The sequence below is a fragment of the Macaca fascicularis genome, chromosome 7 (assembly GCF_037993035.2).
Source record: "Macaca fascicularis isolate 582-1 chromosome 7, T2T-MFA8v1.1".
Lineage (NCBI taxonomy): Eukaryota > Metazoa > Chordata > Mammalia > Primates > Cercopithecidae > Macaca > Macaca fascicularis.
The window spans coordinates 30,441,074-30,464,110 of NC_088381.1; the positions used below are offsets into that span (position 1 = coordinate 30,441,074).

General features: G+C 38.9%; 1 protein-coding gene across 1 annotated transcript in view; it reads left to right on the forward strand.

The window, feature by feature from the left end:
* Window positions 1-1,071: 1,071 nt before the first annotated feature.
* UNC13C (unc-13 homolog C) overlaps window positions 1,072-23,037 on the forward strand; it is a 649,809-nt gene continuing 627,843 nt past the window's right edge. The window contains exon 1 of the mRNA XM_015452851.3: window positions 1,072-4,063. Within this exon, the coding sequence (XP_015308337.3) occupies window positions 1,075-4,063 (2,989 nt within the window). The 5' untranslated portion in view covers window positions 1,072-1,074. The remainder of the gene's footprint in view (window positions 4,064-23,037) is intronic.

Here is a 23,037-nt window from a genome sequence, read left to right on the forward strand (position 1 = left end):
TGATTGAAGTGAAACTGGCAGATTTCCAAGCGGAGAGAGCTGATAAAAGAGCAGATTTCTGAGACAATCTGTAGTTTATGATGTGTTCTTTAATGAATAAAATAGATTATCTACCCAAACACACACTGGAATACCAACAAAGCCTTTTGACTGTTACTATTATTCTGGGTTACATTTCACTGATAAAATAGTAAGTTCAATTCAATGAAACTTTGAATTCCTACTACATATAAGGCCTTGTGCTGGCAAACCAGCAAAATTAAATATTAACTTTATTTTCTTTTTCTTCACACAATTCAAGAAACTAGTCATCATAGAGATTACTTATTTGTGTGGTCAGAAAAAGATTATTTGGATGAATAAAAACAGGTTTTATATATAGAGATAATATTAATTTGTGAATTTTGAATACCTGGGATGTGAAGGAAATATATTTAGATTTAAATTCTTATGTTTGTGTAAGTAAACATGTTATTAGGAAAGAAAGTAAAGTAGAAATGACTTTATGAAGTTAATATGGCTGCATAAGTTGCCTGTCATATTACTCAGTGTTTTCTAAATAATCATTATTACCTTTTATTACTATTTCAGTTGTGCCTACCCATGAATGATTTATCAAAAAACATTATAAACATAGTTATTGGTAGTGATTTGCTTTAAGTAATTATTTTAAAAGTAAATTTACATTGAAATTCATATATGCTCCTACCTCCTCTGCAATTTTTCACACATTGTGTATTACGAATACTTTTGAAACATGTTGGAAATGGAATAAATCTAGAATTGAATTCTGATATTTAACATTCATTTCTTTGTAGACACTACATGGAGTTGTGTGGAAATGACAGAGATTCATGAAACCCCTCCTCCAGGAAAGAATGTCTTTCACAGATGGAGCTTTGCTTCCGGTTTGCACAGGACAGCGACAATGTGGCAGAGCCACGCCTGCCCTTCCTGCTCTTCCCAGTGATTCACAGAACATCTGAACAGTGATGCTTGCCTTGGATTTTCAGATTTTCATCCTGATACTTGTTTACTTTTCTGGGACAGAAAAGCTTGCACTAATTGCTCTCCATGGTGGCTAATTTTTTCAAGAGCTTGATTTTACCTTACATTCATAAGCTTTGCAAAGGAATGTTTACAAAGAAATTGGGAAATACAAACAAAAAAAAAGAGTATCGTCAGCAGAGAAAGGATCAAGACTTTCCTACTGCTGGCCAGACCAAATCCCCCAAATTTTCTTATACCTTTAAAAGCACTGTAAAGAAGATTGCAAAGTGTTCATCTACTCACAACTTATCCACCAAGGAAGACGAGGCTAGTAAAGAGTTTTCCCTCTCGCCAACATTCAGTTACCGAGTAGCTATTGCCAATGGCCTACAAAAGAATACTAAAGTAACCAACAGTGACCATGAGGATCTGCTTCAAGAGCTGTCTTCAATTGAGAGTTCCTACTCAGAATCATTAAATGAACTAAGGAGTAGCACAGAAAACCAGGCACAATCAACACACACAATGCCAGTTAGACGCAACAGAAAGAGTTCAAGCAGCCTTGCACCCTCTGAGGGCAGCTCTGATGGGGAGCGTACTCTACATAGCTTAAAACTGGGGGCTTTACGAAAACTGCGAAAATGGAAAAAGAGTCAAGAGTGTGTCTCCTCAGACTCCGAGTTAAGCACCATGAAAAAATCCTGGGGAATAAGAAGCAAGTCTTTGGACAGAACTATCCGAAACCCAAAGACAAATGCCCTGGAACCAGGGTTCAGTTCCTCTGGCTGCATTAGCCAGACACATGATGTCATGGAAATGATCTTTAAGGAACTTCAGGGAATAAGTCAGATTGAAACAGAACTTTCTGAACTACGAGGGCATGTCAATGCTCTCAAGCACTCCATCGATGAGATCTCTAGCAGTGTTGAGGTTGTACAAAGTGAAATTGAGCAGCTACGTACAGGGTTTGTCCAGTCCCGGAGGGAAACTAGAGACATCCATGATTATATTAAGCACTTAGGTCATATGGGTAGCAAGGCAAGCCTGAGATTTTTAAATGTGCCTGAAGACAGATTTGAATATGTTGAAAGTGTGGTGTACCAAATTCTAATAGATAAAATGGGTTTTTCAGATGCACCAAATGCTATTAAAATTGAATTTGCTCAGAGGATAGGACACCAGAGGGACTGTCCAAATGCAAAGCCTCGACCCATACTTGTGTACTTTGAAACCCCTCAGCAAAGGGATTCTGTCTTAAAAAAATCATATAAACTCAAAGGAACAGGCATTGGAATTTCAACAGATATTCTAACTCATGACATCAGAGAAAGAAAAGAGAAAGGGATACCATCCTCCCAGACATACGAGAGTATGGATATGAAGTTGTCTACTCCAGAGCCAAAAATCAAGAACAATTGGCAGTCACCTGATGACAGTGATGAAGATCTTGAATCTGACCTCAATAGAAACAGTTATGCTGTGCTTTCCAAGTCAGAGCTTCCAACAAAGGGAAGTACTTCCAAGCCAAGCTCAAAATCACACAGTGCTAGATCCAAGAATAAAACTGCTAATAGCAGCAGAATTTCAAATAAATCAGATTATGATAAAATCTCCTCACAGTTGCCAGAATCAGATATCTTGGAAAAGCAAACCACAACCCATTATGCAGATGCAACACCTCTCTGGCACTCACAGAGTGATTTTTTCACTGCTAAGCTTAGTCGTTCTGAATCAGATTTTTCCAAATTGTGTCAGTCTTACTCAGAGGATTTTTCAGAAAATCAGTTTTTCACTAGAACTAATGGAAGCTCTCTCCTGTCATCTTCGGACCGGGAGCTATGGCAAAGGAAACAGGAAGGAACAGCGACCCTGTATGACAGTCCCAAGGACCAGCATTTGAATGGAAGTATTCAGGGTATCCAAGGGCAGACTGAAATTGAAAACACAGAAACTGTGGATAGTGGAATGAGTAATGGCATGGTGTGTGCATCTGGAGACCGGAGTCATTACAGTGATTCTCAGCTCTCTTTACATGAGGATCTTTCTCCATGGAAGGAATGGAATCAAGTAGAGCAAGGAGCTGATTTAGGCTTGGATTCATCCACCCAGGAAGGTTTTGATTATGAAACAAATAGTCTTTCTGACCAACAGCTGGGTGTTTACAATAAAGACCTAGAATACTTGGGAAAGTGCCACAGTGATCTTCAAGATGACTCAGAGAGCTACCACTTAACTCAAGATGACAACTCTTCTCCATGCCCTGGCTTGGATAATGAACCACAAGGCCAATGGGTTGGCCAATATGATTCTTATGAGGGAGCTAATTCTAATGAGCTTTACCAAAATCAAAACCAGTTGTCCATGATGTATGGAAGTCAAAGTGAATTGCAAAGTGATGATTCAGAGGATGCCCCACCCAAATCATGGCATAGTCGATTAAGCATTGACCTTTCTGATAAGACTTTCAGCTTTCCAAAATTTGGATCTACATTGCAGAGGGCTAAATCAGCCTTGGAAGTAGTATGGAACAAAAGCACACAGAGTCTGAGTGGGTATGAGGACAGTGGCTCTTCATTAATGGGGAGATTTCGGACATTATCTCAATCAACTGCAAATGAGTCAAGTACCACGCTTGACTCTGATGTCTACACGGAGCCCTATTACTATAAAGCAGAGGATGAGGAGGATTATACTGAACCAGTGGCTGATAATGAAACAGATTATGTTGAAGTGATGGAACAAGTCCTTGCTAAACTAGAAAACAGGACTAGTATTACTGAAACAGATGAACAAATACAAGAATATGATCACCTTTTATATGAAACACCTTATGAAACTCCACAAGATGAGGGTTATGATGGTCCGGCAGATGATATGGTTAGTGAAGAGGTCTTAGAACCCTTAAATGAAACATCAGCTGAGATGGATATAAGAGAAGATGAAAACCAAAACATTCCTGAACAGCCAGTGGAGATCACAAAGCCAAAGAGAATTCGTCCTTCTTTCAAAGAAGCAGCTTTAAGGGCCTATAAAAAACAAATGGCGGAGTTGGAAGAGAGGATCTTGGCTGGAGGTATTCATGTTTAAATGCTACATTGTAAGCTAATTGTGTTTTAACATCAGGTAGCATTTCTTTAGAGCATGTTCTGTGTTTACTTGGGTGAGAGTTTACTTGCAATGACTTTTCATGCTTCCGCTGAGGAGCATTTTATTTTACTCAGACAGCTCTCCTGAGAAGTTGGGCTTGATTTAAAATCAAAGAATATGTTAAATGGGTCATATTGGAATGAGCCCAAACTTAACCCAACACATTGTGGATCAGATTTCTCTGCTCAATTTAGGCACAAACCCCATTTTACATCAACTAACTTTGTGGCATCGGTTGTCGAAGAAAAGGTGAGTGAAATCAAAGGTTAAGCCAACAGCTTGGCGTCTATTTCTTGGTTCCATTAAGTTTACAGGGATGGAGACAAAGTTGTAGTTAATCTTAAAAAATATGAAAAGATCGACTCCGAGACATAATCACTCATTTTCCTATCCATTCAACAATTTAGGGGTTGCCCATAGGAAAAGTTGTGTCTGCACAGGCTACCATAGGTCAGTCCCATGGAAGACCACGGACTCCCTTACAACCTGCTGGCACAGTCAGGGAGAGCATTAGAACCAAGGCCCTAGGTCATGCCTGAGTGGTCACAAGCTATTCTTTGAGAAGAGATCAGTAAGGGCATAGAGTTGAATAGTTCCCTCCTTAAGAATAAAGTCCCTTCTCCACCACGGAAATGAGAAGAGTACCTTAATTAACAAGTTTAATTGCTTTCTTGTGGGAACAACTTTGGATTACATAGTTTGGAATCCAGGTGGAATTGTGGAAAGTGATAGTTATATGTAAATGTAAGTGTGTGTTTACTTTTTATTTCTCAACCCAACTTCCTCCGCACTTATTCCAATCCCTTACCATTTATTTTAGTTGCATGCTAACTACTTATATTTTCGGGATAGTCTTTCACAAGCTCAATTTAATTGATTTGCATATTATTATTATGTTCCCTCATCATGGTATTGTCATCATTAACTAAGCTATTACTCTACATAATACTTCATAAAGGTATATATGACCAAATGTTACTTGCTATTATCAAATAACATAATAATATCTGCAGCCAGTAGCAGCTGGTTATGGCTTCTCTGTCTTGACCAAAGATGTGATCAAACTCCTCTAAACTAGCCATTTTCTGGTTGATGTGAGTAGACTATTGAATAATCAGAAATCTTTACTGCTAAACTATTTGAATTTCTAAGACAACTGAAATAACTGGGGTTTGCCACTCTAAAAATCTGTCCTTATAAAACAACACAGTTTATGTAATTTATTTAGGAATGATATAAGTCAAAGGGATCTTGCATGCACTGGCTGTTGTGACATTTTGTGTGTGTGTGTGTGTGTGTGTGTGGTTTTTTTTTTTGCAGGGATGGGTAGTTCTCCACTATATTTAAAACTGATTTAAGAGTGAAAAGTAGTCAAATGTTATGCAAATGCAATTCATATGGTAATAATATCCATCTTATATTAGAGTGATTTTTGAGAGTCAGATGTCCTTGTTACTGAAATTCATTTGCTATTTCTTGGGATACAGGCTAGCAGTTTGACATTGTATTTTATTTGCTGTTGATTCAAAGAAGTTTACTCAAAGGCAAATGAAGACTAAGAAGTGCATAAGCATGTATGTGTGTGGGGCGGGGGTGGGGGGTTGTGTATATCTGTTGTGACATAATAGAGAAATGTTTTAATGCCAATTGGTTAATGTAGTTGCTTGAAATGTTAGGCAATATCATAAATAGGACAAGATGATACATTTCAGAAAAATGGATCTTCTTCAACTTTTAAAAATTCCAAATGAGCAACCCTCTGCAAAGCAGATTGTTACTGATGGTGACCCTTCAACCAGCTAAAAAACCTAGTCATTCAGTGGTACTTAACTTTGGAATACACACGTGCTCTTGGTTATCTATAACCACCTGGTTAAGAATAAAAACACAGATAAAACAATCCTATACCATTCACCTGACATATGAGGCCTGGCTATAGAGGACTCACACCCTTCCATCCTCTTGGAGCTTAGCTTCTTATTATCCTGTGAGCCAACTGTGAATGGAATCTGTTGGATATCAATTGTCCTAGAGGAAATCAGCACACACATTTTTAAGATGGTCTCTGGTTGCTGAAAGGTACCAGATTGACTACCTAGGAAGCTGCGGTAGCCTAGATTTTAAAGGCTATCTCTGCTCCCCTTGGCAGCAGTCAGGCAATTTTCCCCATCCTGTGCCACCCATATGCCTCTGAAGGAAGGACAGCCAAAGAAGGACATTTTCCGGGCCCCTTTCCTGCTCAGAGCATCCCAAAGAGGTGCCAGTTGTCATGATGGTTTCTGTGCCCATGGCCATCTGCTTACTGGGATTTGGGCAGACGCCAACATATTTTTTTCTCTCCATGGCTACATAGTTATCATTAGGTAGCAGTGCTATCTTTTCTCCATAAGTAACCTTAGCCAGATTGGAGTGCAGAGCTCTTGCTGTCAAACTGTGGGATGCCGTCTCCCTGACACAGCTTTATGGAATTATAAGCTCACACATTTGAATTATTTATTTCAACTGTTGTCTTCAGGATCCAGAGGATCAGAAAACTCGGATGTTTATAGATGTGGATATTTGGTGATAATGTTTCAGAGAACCTTCACCTTGAACAGCATTCCAGTAGGAAGAGACCTTAGAGTGTGTGTAGCCAGAAGCTTCCCCATGAGGTCAAATTCTTCCAGTGTTGCTGGCCCTTGCTGAGTTGGCACCATTTGTGGAGCTATCTTGATTCCTACACCATGATGGTGACTTTTTGATCCCCCACCGTCAGCCTTGTACCACCTTCTATCAACTGGAATTAACTATTTATTGTCTCCTCAAAATTCCCATGTACTTGCCTCTTCTCACACTGACTCTCATATTTATGTGCATTTCTCATTTTCTTTTCCAGAATAATCTACAGGCAAGTTGTCTTTTTTTTATCCTTTAACTTGTACTGTGCCTAGACTAGTGTTTTATACCCATATGGCATTGAGTTAAAAGGTGTTGGATAAATGCCTGAATCAAGAGAGGTGGGATACTAACTAAAAAAAAACACAAACTTTAAAGTCAAATCCACATTCAAACTGTGACTTTTAATTGCTAAGACTATGACTATCTCCTGAGAGCTCAGAAGAATAGACATAAAAGCTTATTGCTCAGAATTACTATATATTATGCACTTTCCAGGCTGTTTACCTGTTTTTCATTCTTTTACTTCTTATAACACCTCTATCAATTTAATTTTATTATTATTATCCCATTTTATAGGTGAGGAAGCAGATACTGAAAACTTACCTAGCTTAATCTCATTCAGCTAGTAAGTGGTGGATCAAGAATTACATGGATTGTTACTCTGGCTATTTAGAGCAGCAATATGTTTATTCACTTCAAAGGTTGTTTTTATTCAAGTTTTTTTTTTATCAGGAAAAACAAGCTTTTATCGGGAAAAACTGATAAAAGATGAAGAACAGAATCAGCCACTAGGTTTAGTTCAACTCAGAGATATTCATGAGAAACCAGTACAAATATGAAAGGCATTAAGTTTCTGGGACTCCCAGGTTATGATGTGAAATAGTTCATTATCAGTCTTTCTACTTCAAATCATTGGTTCATTTTATAAATCAAGATCTGTAGAGTGCAATAAGTACTGTACTAAAACAGTTGCTTGAAGGATGTTGTATTTGCAGTCTGATATACTTTACATGAAATTAGAACCTAAAGTCAGTTGGAAGTATTAATAATTTTCCTAGCAAAAGAACAAAAATCTTGCTCTGAAAAAGACTGTGATATTGGAAATTAGCATACTTCCTAGTTTTTACATCATGGTATATATTTTGTTTTCTGAATGGTTATAAAACTGTCCGAATATTTTGACTTCCAAGTAAGGATATAAAATTGAAGGTATTAAAATTTCCTAAGGTATATACTTTGTTAGACTAGTGGTTCCCAATCTGGCTGGTTGTTAGAATCATCTGGAAAGCCTTTGTAGTAGTTGTTCCTGGGATGTTGTTTTAAAATGACCAATTATTAGCATATTTTCACAGATCATTGTGACTTGGTGGTCCTACAATGGCGCCAGGCATATGCATTTAAAATTACATGAGTTACTGATGTAATATATGTCCTTTAATAAAACAACAGCAACAACCACACACACAATTAAAAACATAATAAAACAAAATCTAAAGTGAAAAGTAAAATAGCTCACCTGTGGACAGTCCAGGTCAGGAGGATGGAGTCTGGCTATTCATATGCTCCCTTGATGGTTCTGAGGAATGTGATCAACAGAGCACATTTGAAGAGCACTTCTAAAAGCTATGTAGCAAATATACCTGCCCACATGGCATTCTTAATTTCCCCCTTTTTTAACTTGAAAGAGATAAAATCAGTCTAAGGAAAAATATTAATGATTTTTCTTTCTTTTGATTTTTTGAGACAAATTCTCACTCTGTTGCCCAGACAAGAGTGCAGTGGCATGATCTTGGCTCACTGCAACCTCCGCCTCCTGAGTTCAAGCAATTCTCCTGCCTCAGCCTCCCTAGTAGTTGGGACTACAGGTGCCTGCCACCACACTCAGCTAATTTTTTTGTGTGTGTATTTTTTTATTAGAGATGGAGTTTCACCATATTAGCCAGACTGGTCTCAAATTCCTGACCTCATGATCCGCCTGCCTCGGCCTCCCAAAGTGTTGGGATTACAAGCGTGAACCGCCGCACCCGGCCAATTTTTCTTAACTTAAAAACAAAAGATGTTTTGTCAACCTTCCAGAGTTAAGTAGATTATTACATTTTGTGAAAATGCTTTAGTAATATCTACATATGAAAATAGAAGAGCAATAGATGTATTCCTTAAAAGGTATGTATAAATTGAAAATTTTAGAAATCAAGTATATCAAAAATCCTAGGAGATTTTCCTGTAGAAACCATTCAGTGCATAATTTTGCCTACAGATAAATTCCTATCATTCCACATTTTATCTGTTTTTGTAACTTTGAGGCTTTTTTTTTTTTTTTTTTTGGTAAATCTTCCTTCAAGGATAGCAATATTGGTAATAGTAGAAGGCAACTTATCTGCAAAATGTTGCATAAAAAGGTAGTGAATAACAATAACCTTTTGTCTAGTATTTTTTGCTTCTAATACACTAGAATTATCTATAATGTAAAGTGGTTCTCTTGTTTATTTAATTGACAACATTTTTATTTGACAATTTTTTTTATGATTATACTGTAAGTTCTAGGGTACGCGTGCACAATATGCAAGTTTGTTACATATGTATACATGGGCTATGTTGGTTTGCTGCACCCATTAACTCGTCATTTACATTAGGTATATCTCCTAATGCTGTGTCTCCCCCCTCCCCTCTCCCCACAATAGGCCCCAGTGTTGATGTTCCCCTTCCTGTGTCCAAGTGACCTCATTGTTCAATTCCCCGCTATGAGTGAGAACATGCGGTGTTTGGTTTTCTGTTCTTATGATAGTTTGCTGAGAATGATGGTTTCCAGCTGCATCCACGTCCCTACAAAGGACATGAACTCATCCTTTTTTATAGCTGCATAGTATTCCATGGTGTGTATGTGCCACATTTTCTTAATCCAGTCTCTCACTGATGGACATTTGGGTTGATTCCAAGTCTTTGCTATTGTGAATAGTGCCACAATAAACATATGTGTGCATGTGTCTTTATAGCAGCATGATTTATAATCCTTTGGGTATATACCCAGTAATGGGATGGCTGGGTCATATGGTACTTCTAGTTCTAGATCCTTGAAGAATCACCACACTGTTTTCAACAATGGTTGAACTAGTTTACAATCCCACCAACAGTGTAAAAGTGTTCCTATTTCTCCACATCCTCTCCAGCACCTGTTGTTTCCAGACTTTTTAATGATTGCCATTCTAACTGATGTGAGATGGTATCTCATTGTGGTTTTGATCTGCATTTCTCTGATGGTGAGTGATGATGAGCATCTCTTCATGTGTCTGTTGGCTGCTTAAATGTCTTCTTTTGAAAAGTGTATGTTCATATCCTTTGCCCACTTTTTGATGGGGTTGTTTGTTTTTTTCTTATAAATTTGTTTGAGTTCTTTGTGGATTCTGGATATTAGCCCTCTGTCAGATGAGTAGGTTGCAAAAATTTTCTCCCATTCTGTAGGTTGCCTGTTCACTCTGACGGTAGTTTCTTTTGCTGTGCAGAAGCTCTTTAGTTTAATTAGATCTCATTTATCAACTTTGGCTTTTGTTGCCGTTGCTTTTAGTGTTTTAGATATGAAGTCCTTGCCCATGCCTATGCCCTGAATGGTATTGCCTAGGTTTTCTTCTAGGGTTTTTAAGGTTTTAGATCTAACATTTAAGTCTCGAATCCATCTTGAATTAATTTTTGTATAAGGTGTGAGGAAGGGATCCAGTTTCAGCTTTCTACTTATGGCTAGCCAGTATTCCCAGCACCCTTTATTAAATAGGGATTCCTTTCCCCATTTCTTGTTTTGGTCAGGTTTGTCACAGATCAGATGGCTGTATATGTGTGGTATTATTTCTGAGGACTCTGTTCTGTTCCATTGGTCTATATCTCTGTTTTGGTACCAGTACCATGCTGTTTTGGTTACTATAGCCTTGTAGTATAGTTTGAAGTCAGGTAGCGTGATGCCTCCAGCTTTATTCTTTTGGCTTAGGATTGTCTTAGCAATGTGGACTCTTTTTTGGTTCCATATGAACTTTAAAGAAGTTTTTTCCAATTCTGTGAAGAAAGTCATTGGTAGCTTAATGGGTATGGCATTGAATCTATAGATTACCTCGGGCAGTATGGCCATTTTCACAGTATTGATTCTTCCTATCCATGAGCATCATATGTTCTTCCATTTGTTTGTGTCCTCTTTTATTTCACTGAGCAGTGTTTTATAGTTCTCCTTGAAGGTGTCCTTCACATCCCTTGTAAGTTGGATTCCTTGGTATTTTATTCTCTTTGAAGCTATTGTGAATGGGAGTTCATTCATGATTTGGCTCTCTGTTTGTCTGTTACTGGTGTATAAGAATGCTTGTGATTTTTTCACATTGATTTTGTATCCTGAGACTTTCCTGAAGTTGCTTATCAGCTTAAGGAGATTTTGGGCTGAGACAATGGGGTTTTCTAAATATACAATCATGTCACCTGCAAACAGGGACAATTTGATTTCTTCTTTTCCTAGTTGAATACCCTTTATTTCTTTCTCTTGCCTGATTGCCCTAGCCAGAACTTCCAACACTATGTTGAATAGGAGTAGTGAGAAAGGGCATCCCTGTCTTGTGCCAGTTTTCAAAGGGAATGCTTCCAGTTTTTGCCCATTCAGTATGATATTGGCTGTGAGCTTGTCATAAATAGCTTTTATTATTTTGAGATACATTCCATCAATACCGAATTTATTGAGAGTTTTTAGCATGAAGGGCTGTTGAATTTTGTCAAAAGCCTTTTCTGCATCTATTGAGATAATCATGTGGTATTTGTCTTTGGTTCTGTTTATATGCTGGATTATGTTTATTGATTTGCGTATGTTGAACCAGCCTTGCATCCCAGGAATGAAGCCCACTTGGTCATGATGGACAAGCTTTTTGATGTGCTGTTGGATTCAGTTTGCCAGTATTTTATTGAGGATTTTTGCATTGATGTTCATCAGGGATATTGGTCTAAAATTCTCTTTTTTTGTTGTGTCTTGGCCAGGCCTTTTTATCAGGATGATGCTGCCTCATAAAATGAGTTGGGGAGGACTAACTCTTTTATTTCGTTTATTGGAATAGTTTTTTCCGTTTATTGGAATAGTTTCAGAGGGAATGGTACCAATTCCTCCTTGTACCTCTGCTAGAATTCAGCTGTGAATCTGTCTGGTCCTGGACTTTTTTTGGTTGATAGGCTATTAATTATTGCCTCAATTTCAGAGCCTGCTATTGGTCTATTTAGGGATTCAACTTCTTCCTGGTTTAGTCTTGGGAGAGTGTATGTGTCCAGGAATTTATCCAGTTCTTCTAGGTTTTCCAGTTTATTTGCATAGAGGTGTTTATAGTATTCTCTGATGGTAGTTTGTATTTCTGTGGGGTCGGTGGTGATATCCCCTTTATCATTTTTTATTGCGTCTATTTGATTCTTCTCTCTTTTCTTCTTTATTAGTCTTGCTAGTGGTCTATCTATTTTGTTGATCTTTTCAAAAAACCAGCTGCTGGACTCATTGATTTTTTGGAGGGTTTTTTGTGTCTCTATCTCCTTCAGTTCTGCTCTGATCTTAGTTTTTTCTTGCCTTCTGCTAGCTTTTGAATGAGTTTGCTCTTGCTTCTCTAATTCTTTTAGTTGTGATGTTAGGGTGTCAATTTTAGATCTTTCCTGCTTTCTCTTGTGGGCATTTATTGCTATAAATTTCCCTCTACACACTGCTTTAAATGTGCCCCAGAGATTCTGGTATGTTGTATCTTTGTTCTCATTGGTTTCAAAGAACATCTTTATTTCTGCCTTCATTTCGTTCTGTACCCAGTAGTCATTCAGGAGCAGGTTGTTCAGTTTCCATGTAGTTGAGCGGTTTTGATTGAGTTTCTTAGTCCTGAGTTCTAGTTTGATTGCACTGTGGTCTGAGAGACAGTTTGTTATAATTTCTGTTCTTTTACATTTGCTGAGGAGTGCTTTACTTCCAACTATGTGGTCAATTTTGGAATAAGTGCGATGTGGTGCTGAGAAGAATCTATATTCTGTTGATTTGGGGTGGAGAGTTCTGTAGATGTCTATTAGATCCGCTTGGTGCAGAGTTGAGTTCAATTCATGGATATCCTTGTTAACTTCCTGTCTCATTGATCTGTCTAATGTTGACAGTGGGTTGTTAAAGTCTCCCATTGTTATTGTATGGGAGTCTAAGTCTCTTTATAAGTCTCTAAGGACTTGCTTGATGAATCTGGGTGCTCCTGTATTGGGTGCATATATATTTAGGATAGCTAGCTCTTCTTATTGAATTGATCCCTTTACCATCATGTAATGACCTTCTTTGTCTCTTTTGATCTCTGTTGGTTTAAAGTCTCTTTTATCAGAGACTAGGATTGCAACCCCTGCCTTTTTTTGTTTTCCACTTGCTTGGTAGATCTTCCTCCATCCCTTTATTTTGAGCCTATGTGTGTGTCTGCATATGCGATGTGTATCCTGAATACAGCAAACTGATGGGTCTTGACTCTTTATCCAATTTGCCAGTCTGTGTCTTTTAATTGGACCATTTAGTCCATTTATATTTAGGGTTAATATTGTTATGTGTGAACTTGATCCTGTCATTATGATGTTAGCTAGTTATTTTGCTCGTTAGTTGATGCAGTTTCTTCCTAGCCTCGATGGTCTTTACATTTTGGCATTTTTGCAATGACTGGTACCTGTTGTTCCTTTCTATGTTTAGTGCTTCCTTCAGGATCTCTTGTAGGGAAGGCCTGGTGGTGACATAATCTCTAAGCATTTGCTTGTTTGTAAAGGATTTTATTTCTCCTTCACTTATGAAACTTAGTTTCCTGGATATGAAATTCTGGGTTGAAAATTCTTTTCTTTAAGAATGTTGAATATTGGCCCCCACTCTCTTCTGGCTTGGAGAGTTTCTTCTGAGAGATCTGCTGTTAGTCTGATGGGTTTCCCTTTGTGTGTAACCCAACCTTTCTCTCTGGCTGCCCTTAAGATTTTTTCCTTCATTTCAACTTTGGTGAATCTGACAATTATGTGTCTTGGAGTTGCTCTTCTTGAGGAATATCTTTGTGGCATTCTCTGTATTTCCTGAATTTGAAAATTGGCCTGCCTTGCTAGGTTGGGGATGTTCTCCTGGGTAATATCCTACAGAGTGTTTTCCAACTTGGTTCCATTTTCCCCTTCACTTTCAGGCACACCAGTCAGATGTAAATTTTGGTTTTTTCACATAATCCCATATTTCTTGGAGGTTTTGTTCATTTCTTTTTACTCTTTTTTTTCTCTAAAATTATCTTCTTGCTTCATTTCATTCATTTGATCTTCAATCACTGATACTCTTTCTTCCAGTTGATTGAGTTGGTTACTGAAGCTTGTGCATTTGTCATGTAGTTCTCCTGTCATGGTTTTCATCTCTATCAGTTTGTTTATGGATTTTTCTGCATTAGTTATTCTAGTTATCCATTCTTCCATTCTTTTTTCAAGGTTTTTAGTTTCTTTGTGCTGGGTACACAGTTCCTCCTTTAGCTCTGAGAAGTTTGATCGACTGAAGCCTTCTTCTCTCAGCTCGTCAAAGTCATTCTCCATTCAGCTTTGTTCTGTTGCTGGTGATGAGCTGCGTTCCTTTGGAGGGGGAGATGCACTCTGATTTTTTGAATTTCCAGCTTTTCTGCACTGCTTTTTCCCCATCTTTGTGGTTTTATCTGCCTTTGGTCTTTGATGATGGTGATGTACCGATGGGGTTTTGGTGTGGGTGTCCTTTCTGTTTGTTAGTTTTCCTTCTAACAGTCAGGATCCTCAGCTGCAGGTCTGTTGGAGTTTGCTTGAGGTCCACTCCAGACCCTGTTTCCCTGGGTATCAGCAGCAGAGTCTGCAGAAGATAGAATATTGCTGAACAGCAAGTGTTGCTGTCTGATTCTTGCTCTGGAAGCTTTGTCTCAGAGGTGTACCCAGTCGTGTGAGGTGTGAGGTGTCAGTCTGCACCTAGAGGGGGATGTCTCCCAGTTAGGCTACTCAGGGGTCAGGGACCCACTTGAGCAGGCAGTCTGTCCATTTTCAGATCTCAACCTCTGTGCTGGGAGAACCACTGCTCTCTTCAAAGCTGTCAGACAGGGACATTTACATCTGCAGAGGTTTCTGCTGCTTTTTGTTTAGCTATGCCCTGTCCCCAGAGGTGGAGTCTACAGAGGCAGGCAGGCCTCCTTGAGCTGCAGTGGGCTCCACCCAGTTTGAGCTTCCCAGAGACTTTGTTTACCTACTAAAGCCTCAGCAATTTGGGTGCCCCTCCCCCAGCCTCGCTGCTGCCTTGTAGTTAGATCTCAGACTGCTGTGCTAGCAGTGAGGGAGGCTCCGTGGGCGTGGGACCCTCTGAGCCAGGCGCGGTATATGATCTCCTGGTGTGCCGTTTGCTAAGACCCTTGGTAACGGGCAGTATTCGGGTGGGAGTTACCCGATTTTCCTGGTGGTGTGTGTCTCAGTTTCCCTTGGCTAGGAAAAGGAATTTCCTTCCTCCTTGAGCTTCCCAGCTGAGGTGATGCCTCACCCTGCTTCTGCTCTCGCTGGTTGGGCTGCACCCACTGACCAGCACCGACTGTTTGACACACCCTAGTGAGATGAACCCAGTAGCTCAGTTGAAAATGCAGAAATCCCCCGTCTTCTGTGTCACTCACACTGGGAGCTGGAGGCTGGAGCTCTTCCTATTTGGCCATCTTCCTGATGAATCGATAATAACATTTTTAATTGACAATAACAATTGTGTATATGTATGGGGTATAATGTAATGTTTTGAGTTACGTATACATTGCAGAAAGATTCAAACAAGCTAATTAACATATCCGTGACCTTATGACATATCACTTTTTTTCAGTAAGAACATGACAAATCTATTCTTTCAGTAATTTTGAAATATACAGTGTTATTATTGACTGTGGTTACCATACTGTGCAGTAGATCACTAACGTTTATTCCTCCAGTCTAGCTCAAACTTTTTACCCTTTGATCAACATCTCCTCTTTTCCCACCTCACTCCCTACCCCCACCCTTAGCCTCAGGTAATCACCTTTCTAAAATCTGTTTCTCTGAGATTGACTTTATTAGATTCCACATATAATTGAGATTATACAGTACTTTTCTTCCTGTGCCTGACTTATTTCATTTAGCATAATGTCCTTCAGTTACATCCGTGTTGTCACAATTACGGACTCCTTTCTTTTTAAAGACTGTGTAGTGTTCCATTATGTGTACATCTACTTTTTTATCCGTTCATCCACTGGTAGACACCTAAGTTGTTTCATATCTTGGCTGTTGAGAATATTGCTGAAGTAAACATGGAAGTTCAGCTATCTCTTTGAAATTTCAGTCTCAATTCCTTTGGATATACAGCCCTGAGATGCATGATGACATTTCAGTTGATGATGGACTGCATATATGACAGTCTGCATATATGATGGTGGTCCCAAAATATTATGATACTTTATTTTTACCGTACCTTTTCTATGTTTGAATATATTTAGATACACATTTGCGAGTGTGTTACAGTTGTCTACAGTAATCACTACAGTAACATGCTCTATGTGTCAAATTGTAAATGTTTGTGTATCTAAACATATCTAGCAGCAATAGGCTATACCATATAGTCTAGGTGTATAGTAGGTGATAACATTTACGTTTGTGTAAGGTACAGTCTATGATGTTCAAGCAATGACAAAATCACCTAATGACTCATTTCTCAGAACATATCCCTATTGTTAAGCAACACATGACTGAATATGAAGAAGTGGAATTGCTAGATTATACTTTCTAGTAATTATATATTTAGTTTTTTAAGGAACCTCCGTAGTATTTTCTGAAATGGCTGTGCTAATGTACATTCCTACCAACAATGTACAAGAATTTTCTTTTCTCTACATCCTCACACCCACTTGTTATTATCATCTTTTTGTAACAGGTGTGAGGTGACATTACGCTGTGGTTTTTTGGCTTTTTCTTTCTTTCTTTTTTTTTCTTTTCTTTTCTTTCTTTTTTTTTTTTTTTTTAAGCGACAGGGTCTCTGTCACCCAGGCTGGAGCACCTTGATGATCATGGCTCACTGCAGCCTCAAACTTCAGGGATCAAGTGATTCTCCTGCCTCAGCTTCCAGAGTAGCTTGGATTACAAGCAAAAGCCATCCCAGCCCAGCCTCTTTGTGGTGTTAATTTGCATTTTTCTGAGATATTGAGCATTGTTTGATATATCTTCCAATTACATCTATCCTTTTGATAAACGTCTGCTCAGGTTCTTTGCCTATTTTAAAACCAGGTTACTTATTTTCTTACTATTGACTTGTTTGGTTTCCTTATATATTTTGGATTTTAGCCCCTTATCAAATATATGGTTTGCAAATAATATTTTCTTCCAATCCATGGATTGTCTCATCTTTCTGTAGATTGTTTCCTTCGCTCTGCAGAAGCTTTTTACTTCGATGCAATTCAATTTGCCTATTTTGCTTTTACTGTCTGTGCTTTTGGAGTGAAAGGAGACCTGTAAGGTGTGAAGTGGCCAAGGGCCCCTAGAAGCAGTAGAGAACCAGCTAGGGACATTACTTCTTGCTAGAGATAAAGTCTAATAGGTCCAACAGTATAATTCATCTAGGAGGCAAGACTAGAAACCAAAGAATACATGTGTTTGTAAATTGGTTCAGAGGGGAGAAAGATAATATATATCAGGAGATTAGTCCCAACTGCAGCCAAAGTGTTTAAGTGTATTCTGGTGTGAAATGGAACTAAGAGAAAGGGAAAGAAACCAGTAGGTATCCTATTCCATTAGAGTCAGTTCTAGGCATTTTAACTTTATACTTGTCATCAGAGCTTTGGGAAGAAGGTACTGTTAGCCTCATCTTACAAATGAGATGACTGAGTCTCAGAGGAGCAAAACAAGGGAGGCCCAACATCATATAGCGAATTAAGGGTGTTGGTTGACTCCTGTTGTGCTTTGCCCAGAATCCAAAGTCTGATGCTGTTTCCCTGACATCCTGTTGCTAATGCAGGCCGGTCTTGTCATGAAAGATTATGGCTTATGTTTTTAAGCACCTGTGTAAGTTGTACATTTAAAGTCAGCCAATTTTGTGTTAGCAAATGTAGTTATGTACTGATCTCTCTTAATAAAAGGTGAGTGATAATAGTTTGTGCTAAGAGATAGTATCATATTTTTAGGAAGTTTTGTAAGTCTGGAGAGGGGATGCTAGTCACTTGAAAAGATTTTATTGTGAGGCCGGGCGCGGTGGCTCAAGCCTGTAATCCCAGCACTTTGGGAGGCTGAGACCGGCGGATCACGAGGTCAGGAGATCGAGACCATCCTGGCGAACACCGTGAAACCCCGTCTCTACTAAAAAATACAAAAAACTAGCCGGGCGAGGTGGCGGGCGTCTGTAGTCCCAGCTACTCGGGAGGCTGAGGCAGGAGAATGGCGTAAACCCGGGAGGCGGAGCTTGCAGTGAGCTGAGATCCGGCCACTGCACTCCAGCCTGGGCGACAGAGCGAGACTCCGTCTCAAAAAAAAAAAAAAAAAAAAGAAAAGATTTTATTGTGGTGAAGAAATTTGGTGTCAATAAGATTAGTTTTTGAGAATTAAAAAAAATTTTATAGAAGGTAAGAAATTCAAAAGGATATACAAAGACCCATGAACGGGAATAACAAAAATGTTGCAGAGTTCATGAATGCTGTTAAGTTATATTATCACTATTAAATGGCTTCCAGACTATAAGACTGAAATACCTACCTTTGTAGGAAGCTAAGGGCATGGTGCATCTTTGAAGGGAAATATTAACTGACAATGAAAGATGGGAATTTCCAGGTTGTACTAGGAATGTTGTTGCAAAGCATACAATACAAACCACCGTATCTCAGAGATTCAAGAAATGATGTTATGTCAAAACCTCAGATGAATGGGGTTTTTTTTTTTTTTTTGCTTGTTTCTGCTCATGTTATCATTCATGTTATTCCTTCAGGCTCAAACACAGACATATTTTATAGAAATTATAAATCAGTTTTGAGATTGCTGTGTGGATATAAGATAAACTCTGAACTCTGGTGTAAGATAGCAAAGGGTAGCCTAATCAATTATGATGAATTTAGGTGAGAGTGGGGTAGATGGAATAGGTATATATATCCAGTGGGGCAACTTAGGCTCTGGCATAAAACTCAGGAGCAAGGGAGGAGAGGGAGTCCAGTGCAGCAGAGAAAATCCTGCCACCTGGAAAGTATGCCTCAGACCACAGATGATGGCTTCCAAAGCATTCAGGACTCTAACTCTGGGTATCACTTGGATAGGCTCTCAACATCCCAGAACGAGAACTATTAAGAGAAATACAAATCCTAGGAGGGATTAAGGTACTAGAGAGGTTATCAAGAGAATTACCTAGTTACCTAAACTAAGACCCAAGCTGAGAAATAAGTATCTGAAACAGGTAAAAGCCTTATTGTTCAGAATGTATTCAAGGACTAAGCCCAATTTGCAAGCAGAATGTTTTGATGCTGAGTCCAAGGGAGATGGACTCAAATAGAACTGTTTCCTGCACTAAAGATAGTAGCTTAGGTTGCCTCCATAGGCTGTAAAACTGGACAGAGCTAAATGCATTGATTAACTTCTACACCATGGCTCATTTCAGCCTATTGTATGCTTCTGTTAAAAAAATACGCTATGGAGGCTGGGTGCAGTGGCTCATGCCTGTAATCCCAGCACTTTGGAAGGCTGAGGTGGGCAGATCACGAGGTCAGGAGATCGAGACCATCCTGGCTAACATCTCTAAAAACACACAAAAAATTAGCCGGGTGTGGTCACGGACGCCTGTAGTCCCAGCTACTCGGGAGGCTGAGGCAGGAGAGTGGTGTGAACCCGGGAGGCAGAGCTTGCATTGAGCCAAGATCGTGCCACTGCACTCCAGCCTGGGTGTCAGAGTGAAACTCTGTCTAAAATATATATATATATATATATATATATATATATATATATGCGCGCTATGGACTCTTGTTAACCACTTCATTCATCACGTTTGACTTACTGACTCTCAGCTACTTCCAATTATTACATAAACCATCTGAAGATAAAAGTCTTTAATAATTGGCAAACAACTGTGAAATAAGAAGAAATGATCCATAGGCAATGCCAAAAGTTCCCAAGATACATTGAGCAATGTCACTTTATTTAGAGTAAGTGTATCTCTCCCTCAGCCCTCCAACCGTCTTCACTGCCCTCAACATATCCTTTATTTTCTCTCTAACTCAACCATGATGACTTCAAAAGGGATATTGTTTATTTTGGAGTATGACATTTGTTCTGTGTGTATGTGTTTCATAGAGCATTGGCACACACAAACACATACTTTCATTAGTGTTCTTAAGAACCCTAGAAGGTATGTAGCTTAATAATGGGTAACATTTATTTATTCCTTTCTTATGTGCCAGATACTATTCTAAATACTTTACACTGTATTAAATCATATCCTCACAATAACCCTATGAAATGGGTATTATTTTTTACTCCATTTTATGGATGTAAAACAGAAATACTGTAACTTATCTAAGAGGAGGCGGAAGAAATCCAGTATTTGTACTTTGGCGTTTCTCTTCCAGATTCTGTGTGTGTAAGCATTACTGCACACAGCCTAGTTTAGGATTCCAGAAATTAAGTGTCGGTGTTCAACTGTATAAGATGGAGAAACTGAGGTGGTAAATACTGATTTACCCAACAGCACCAATTTGTCAGTAGAACTGCAATTACAAGCTATTTTCCCAAATCATAAGCCAGCACTCAAATGATCAGACCATTCTCCCATCTTACATGATATTTTTATAGGCAACATGATTATCCAGGTGTCATTTCTGTATAACTTGTGATAAAATAAATTGTTGACTGCATTTAATAGTGGCAACAAGAAATGACAGCTTGAATATAATCTTCTTATTTCCCAGAGATGTAGGTTAAGCTTCCCCCGCCCTTTTAATGCCTTTTCTGATGTCTTCCACAAGACAGTGTCTTGTGGAAAGCCCGTGGTTTTAGATTTACATTTCTGTTCTTTAGTGATTACAGTTAAGGCACACATACTTGTGCTCTTATACACATATATAAAACGATAATTTACTTAATGTTTAAAAAAGCATTTTACTATCTGAGGGAAATGAATAGGAAATTCTCGAGTTGATCAACATGCCCTTTGCATTTTCTAGAAACATAATGCAAATGGAGTATTTTAAAAAGTTATCTATCATATATATTGAATCCTCATAAAACATTAATGGAGTAGACTATGACCGAAGTCCCCAAGTCTCTATTCCCTAAAGATAATTACCGGTCATTAATGTAGGTTGTAAATGTAGCATATGATGAGATCAGGTAACAGACCCAGGATTTCTGAATCCTCCTCTGGTATTCTTTGCACAATAACATGCTCTTAGCTACTTGTGTATGTTTATGCTTCTTCTAGAAGTTAGATTACCTGGCCTATAATACAAACTTTGGGACTGCTTCAAGGGTATTTCTCTACTGACTGCTAAAGTTAGTGGTTCTCAGGTTGCATTAAAATCATCTGGAGTCATTTATTAAAGACATAGATTCCTTCATCCAATCTCCAGCTGATTTTACTGTAGGGTGACCCACGGATCACATTAAGAAATGCGTAATAGTTGATAATTAATATCTCATCCCAAGTCCTCTTTTCACTCCTTTTTGAGTGATGTGATTAGTTCTGTTGGCTACGGTTATCATCTGTATCCCGATGATCCCAAATCAGTGTTTTTGGGCTAATTATCCTCTCTCAAACCTAGACGGTCATATATATTTATTCTTTCAGTCATTAATTTATGCATTGGTTCATTCATTCTTCAATAAATCTTTAATTTCCTGGCTTGGCATCTGGGATATAGTAATGACAAATCATATTTGGTCTTTGTCATCACTGAAGTGGGGGAGAGGAATTTAATTTTAAAAATTGCACAAATATGTTGTTTCCAACTTTGATAATGGCTGTAGAAGCAAATACAAAGTGTTAAGAGAGCACATTACAGTTTAGAGGTTAGAGAAGGCTTCCCTAAGGAAATGGTATTTGATCTGAGATTTGAAGAATGAATAATTGGGCCAGGCTAAGAGAAAGGAAAATATCCCCTCAGGCAGAGGAAATAGCATGAGCCATGTTCTGTAGGCAGGAAATGGTATGATGTACTTGAGGAATTGAAAACAAACAAACAAACAAAAAATAGGTAAAGGGTATAAGACAAATCTGGTGCAACAATCAGAGGCCACTTTTTCTGTGTCTTTTGAATCTTGCGGAGAGTTTATATTTACTCCTAGACACTATGGAAAGCCATGGGAGAGGAGTAAGATAATGAGTTGTAGGAGTTATGTCAAACGAGATATCCTGCTGAACTCTCCTCTTTTGTTTTGTTTTTGAGACAGAGTCTCGCTCTGTTGCCCAGGGTGGAGTGCAGTGGCAGGATCTCGGCTCACTGCAACCTCCACCCCCCTGGATTCAAGTGATTTTCCTGCCTCAGCCTCCCAAGTAGCTGTGATTACAGGCATGTGCCACCATACCTGGCTAATTTTTGTATTTTTCAGTACAGACGGGGTTTTACCATGTTGGCCAGGCTAGACTCGAACTCCTGACCTCAAATGATCTGCCTGCCTCTGCCTCCCCAAGTGCTGGGATTACAGGCGTGAACACAGTGCCTGGCCTCTCCCTGGGTTTTCTATCTCAATAAATGGTACCACCATCCTCTGCTCAAGGCAGGGTTGTCCTCCTTGGCAGCTTATTTGCCAGACTGTAGTGAACATTTGCACATTTGCTTTTTATTTGGCTGTTCAGCATCTGAATTCCTTTCTTATTGGTATCTCCTAGTAGGTAAGCCCTTAGACGGAGGTAGTGCTCTGTGTTTTACTACAAAGCTGAAAGGGCTTGAAGCGCCTTCTCCCCACCCCTATCAGCCATGCCTTCAGCACATGTCAAACTCGGCTAACTGGAAATGCCTGCCCAGAACTTTGAATTGGGAGGAAGTGGTAGGAGATGGGGATAATTAGATGTTGTACATTAGCACTGTACATAGACTAATAAATCCAGGTTAGTAGTTGCAGCTGCCCATGGTTTAGGTACCAGTAGTGGTGAACTTACTGTAGTGAGTGTTGGCTGGGATCTATGTCATCTTGACTCCTATATCTCAAGTTAAGTTTTTCAGACTTTCAGTTGATTTCATAATGTACACAATGAATTATTTTTTCCTTTTATTAGCAAAAGTGAATTTTCCTATG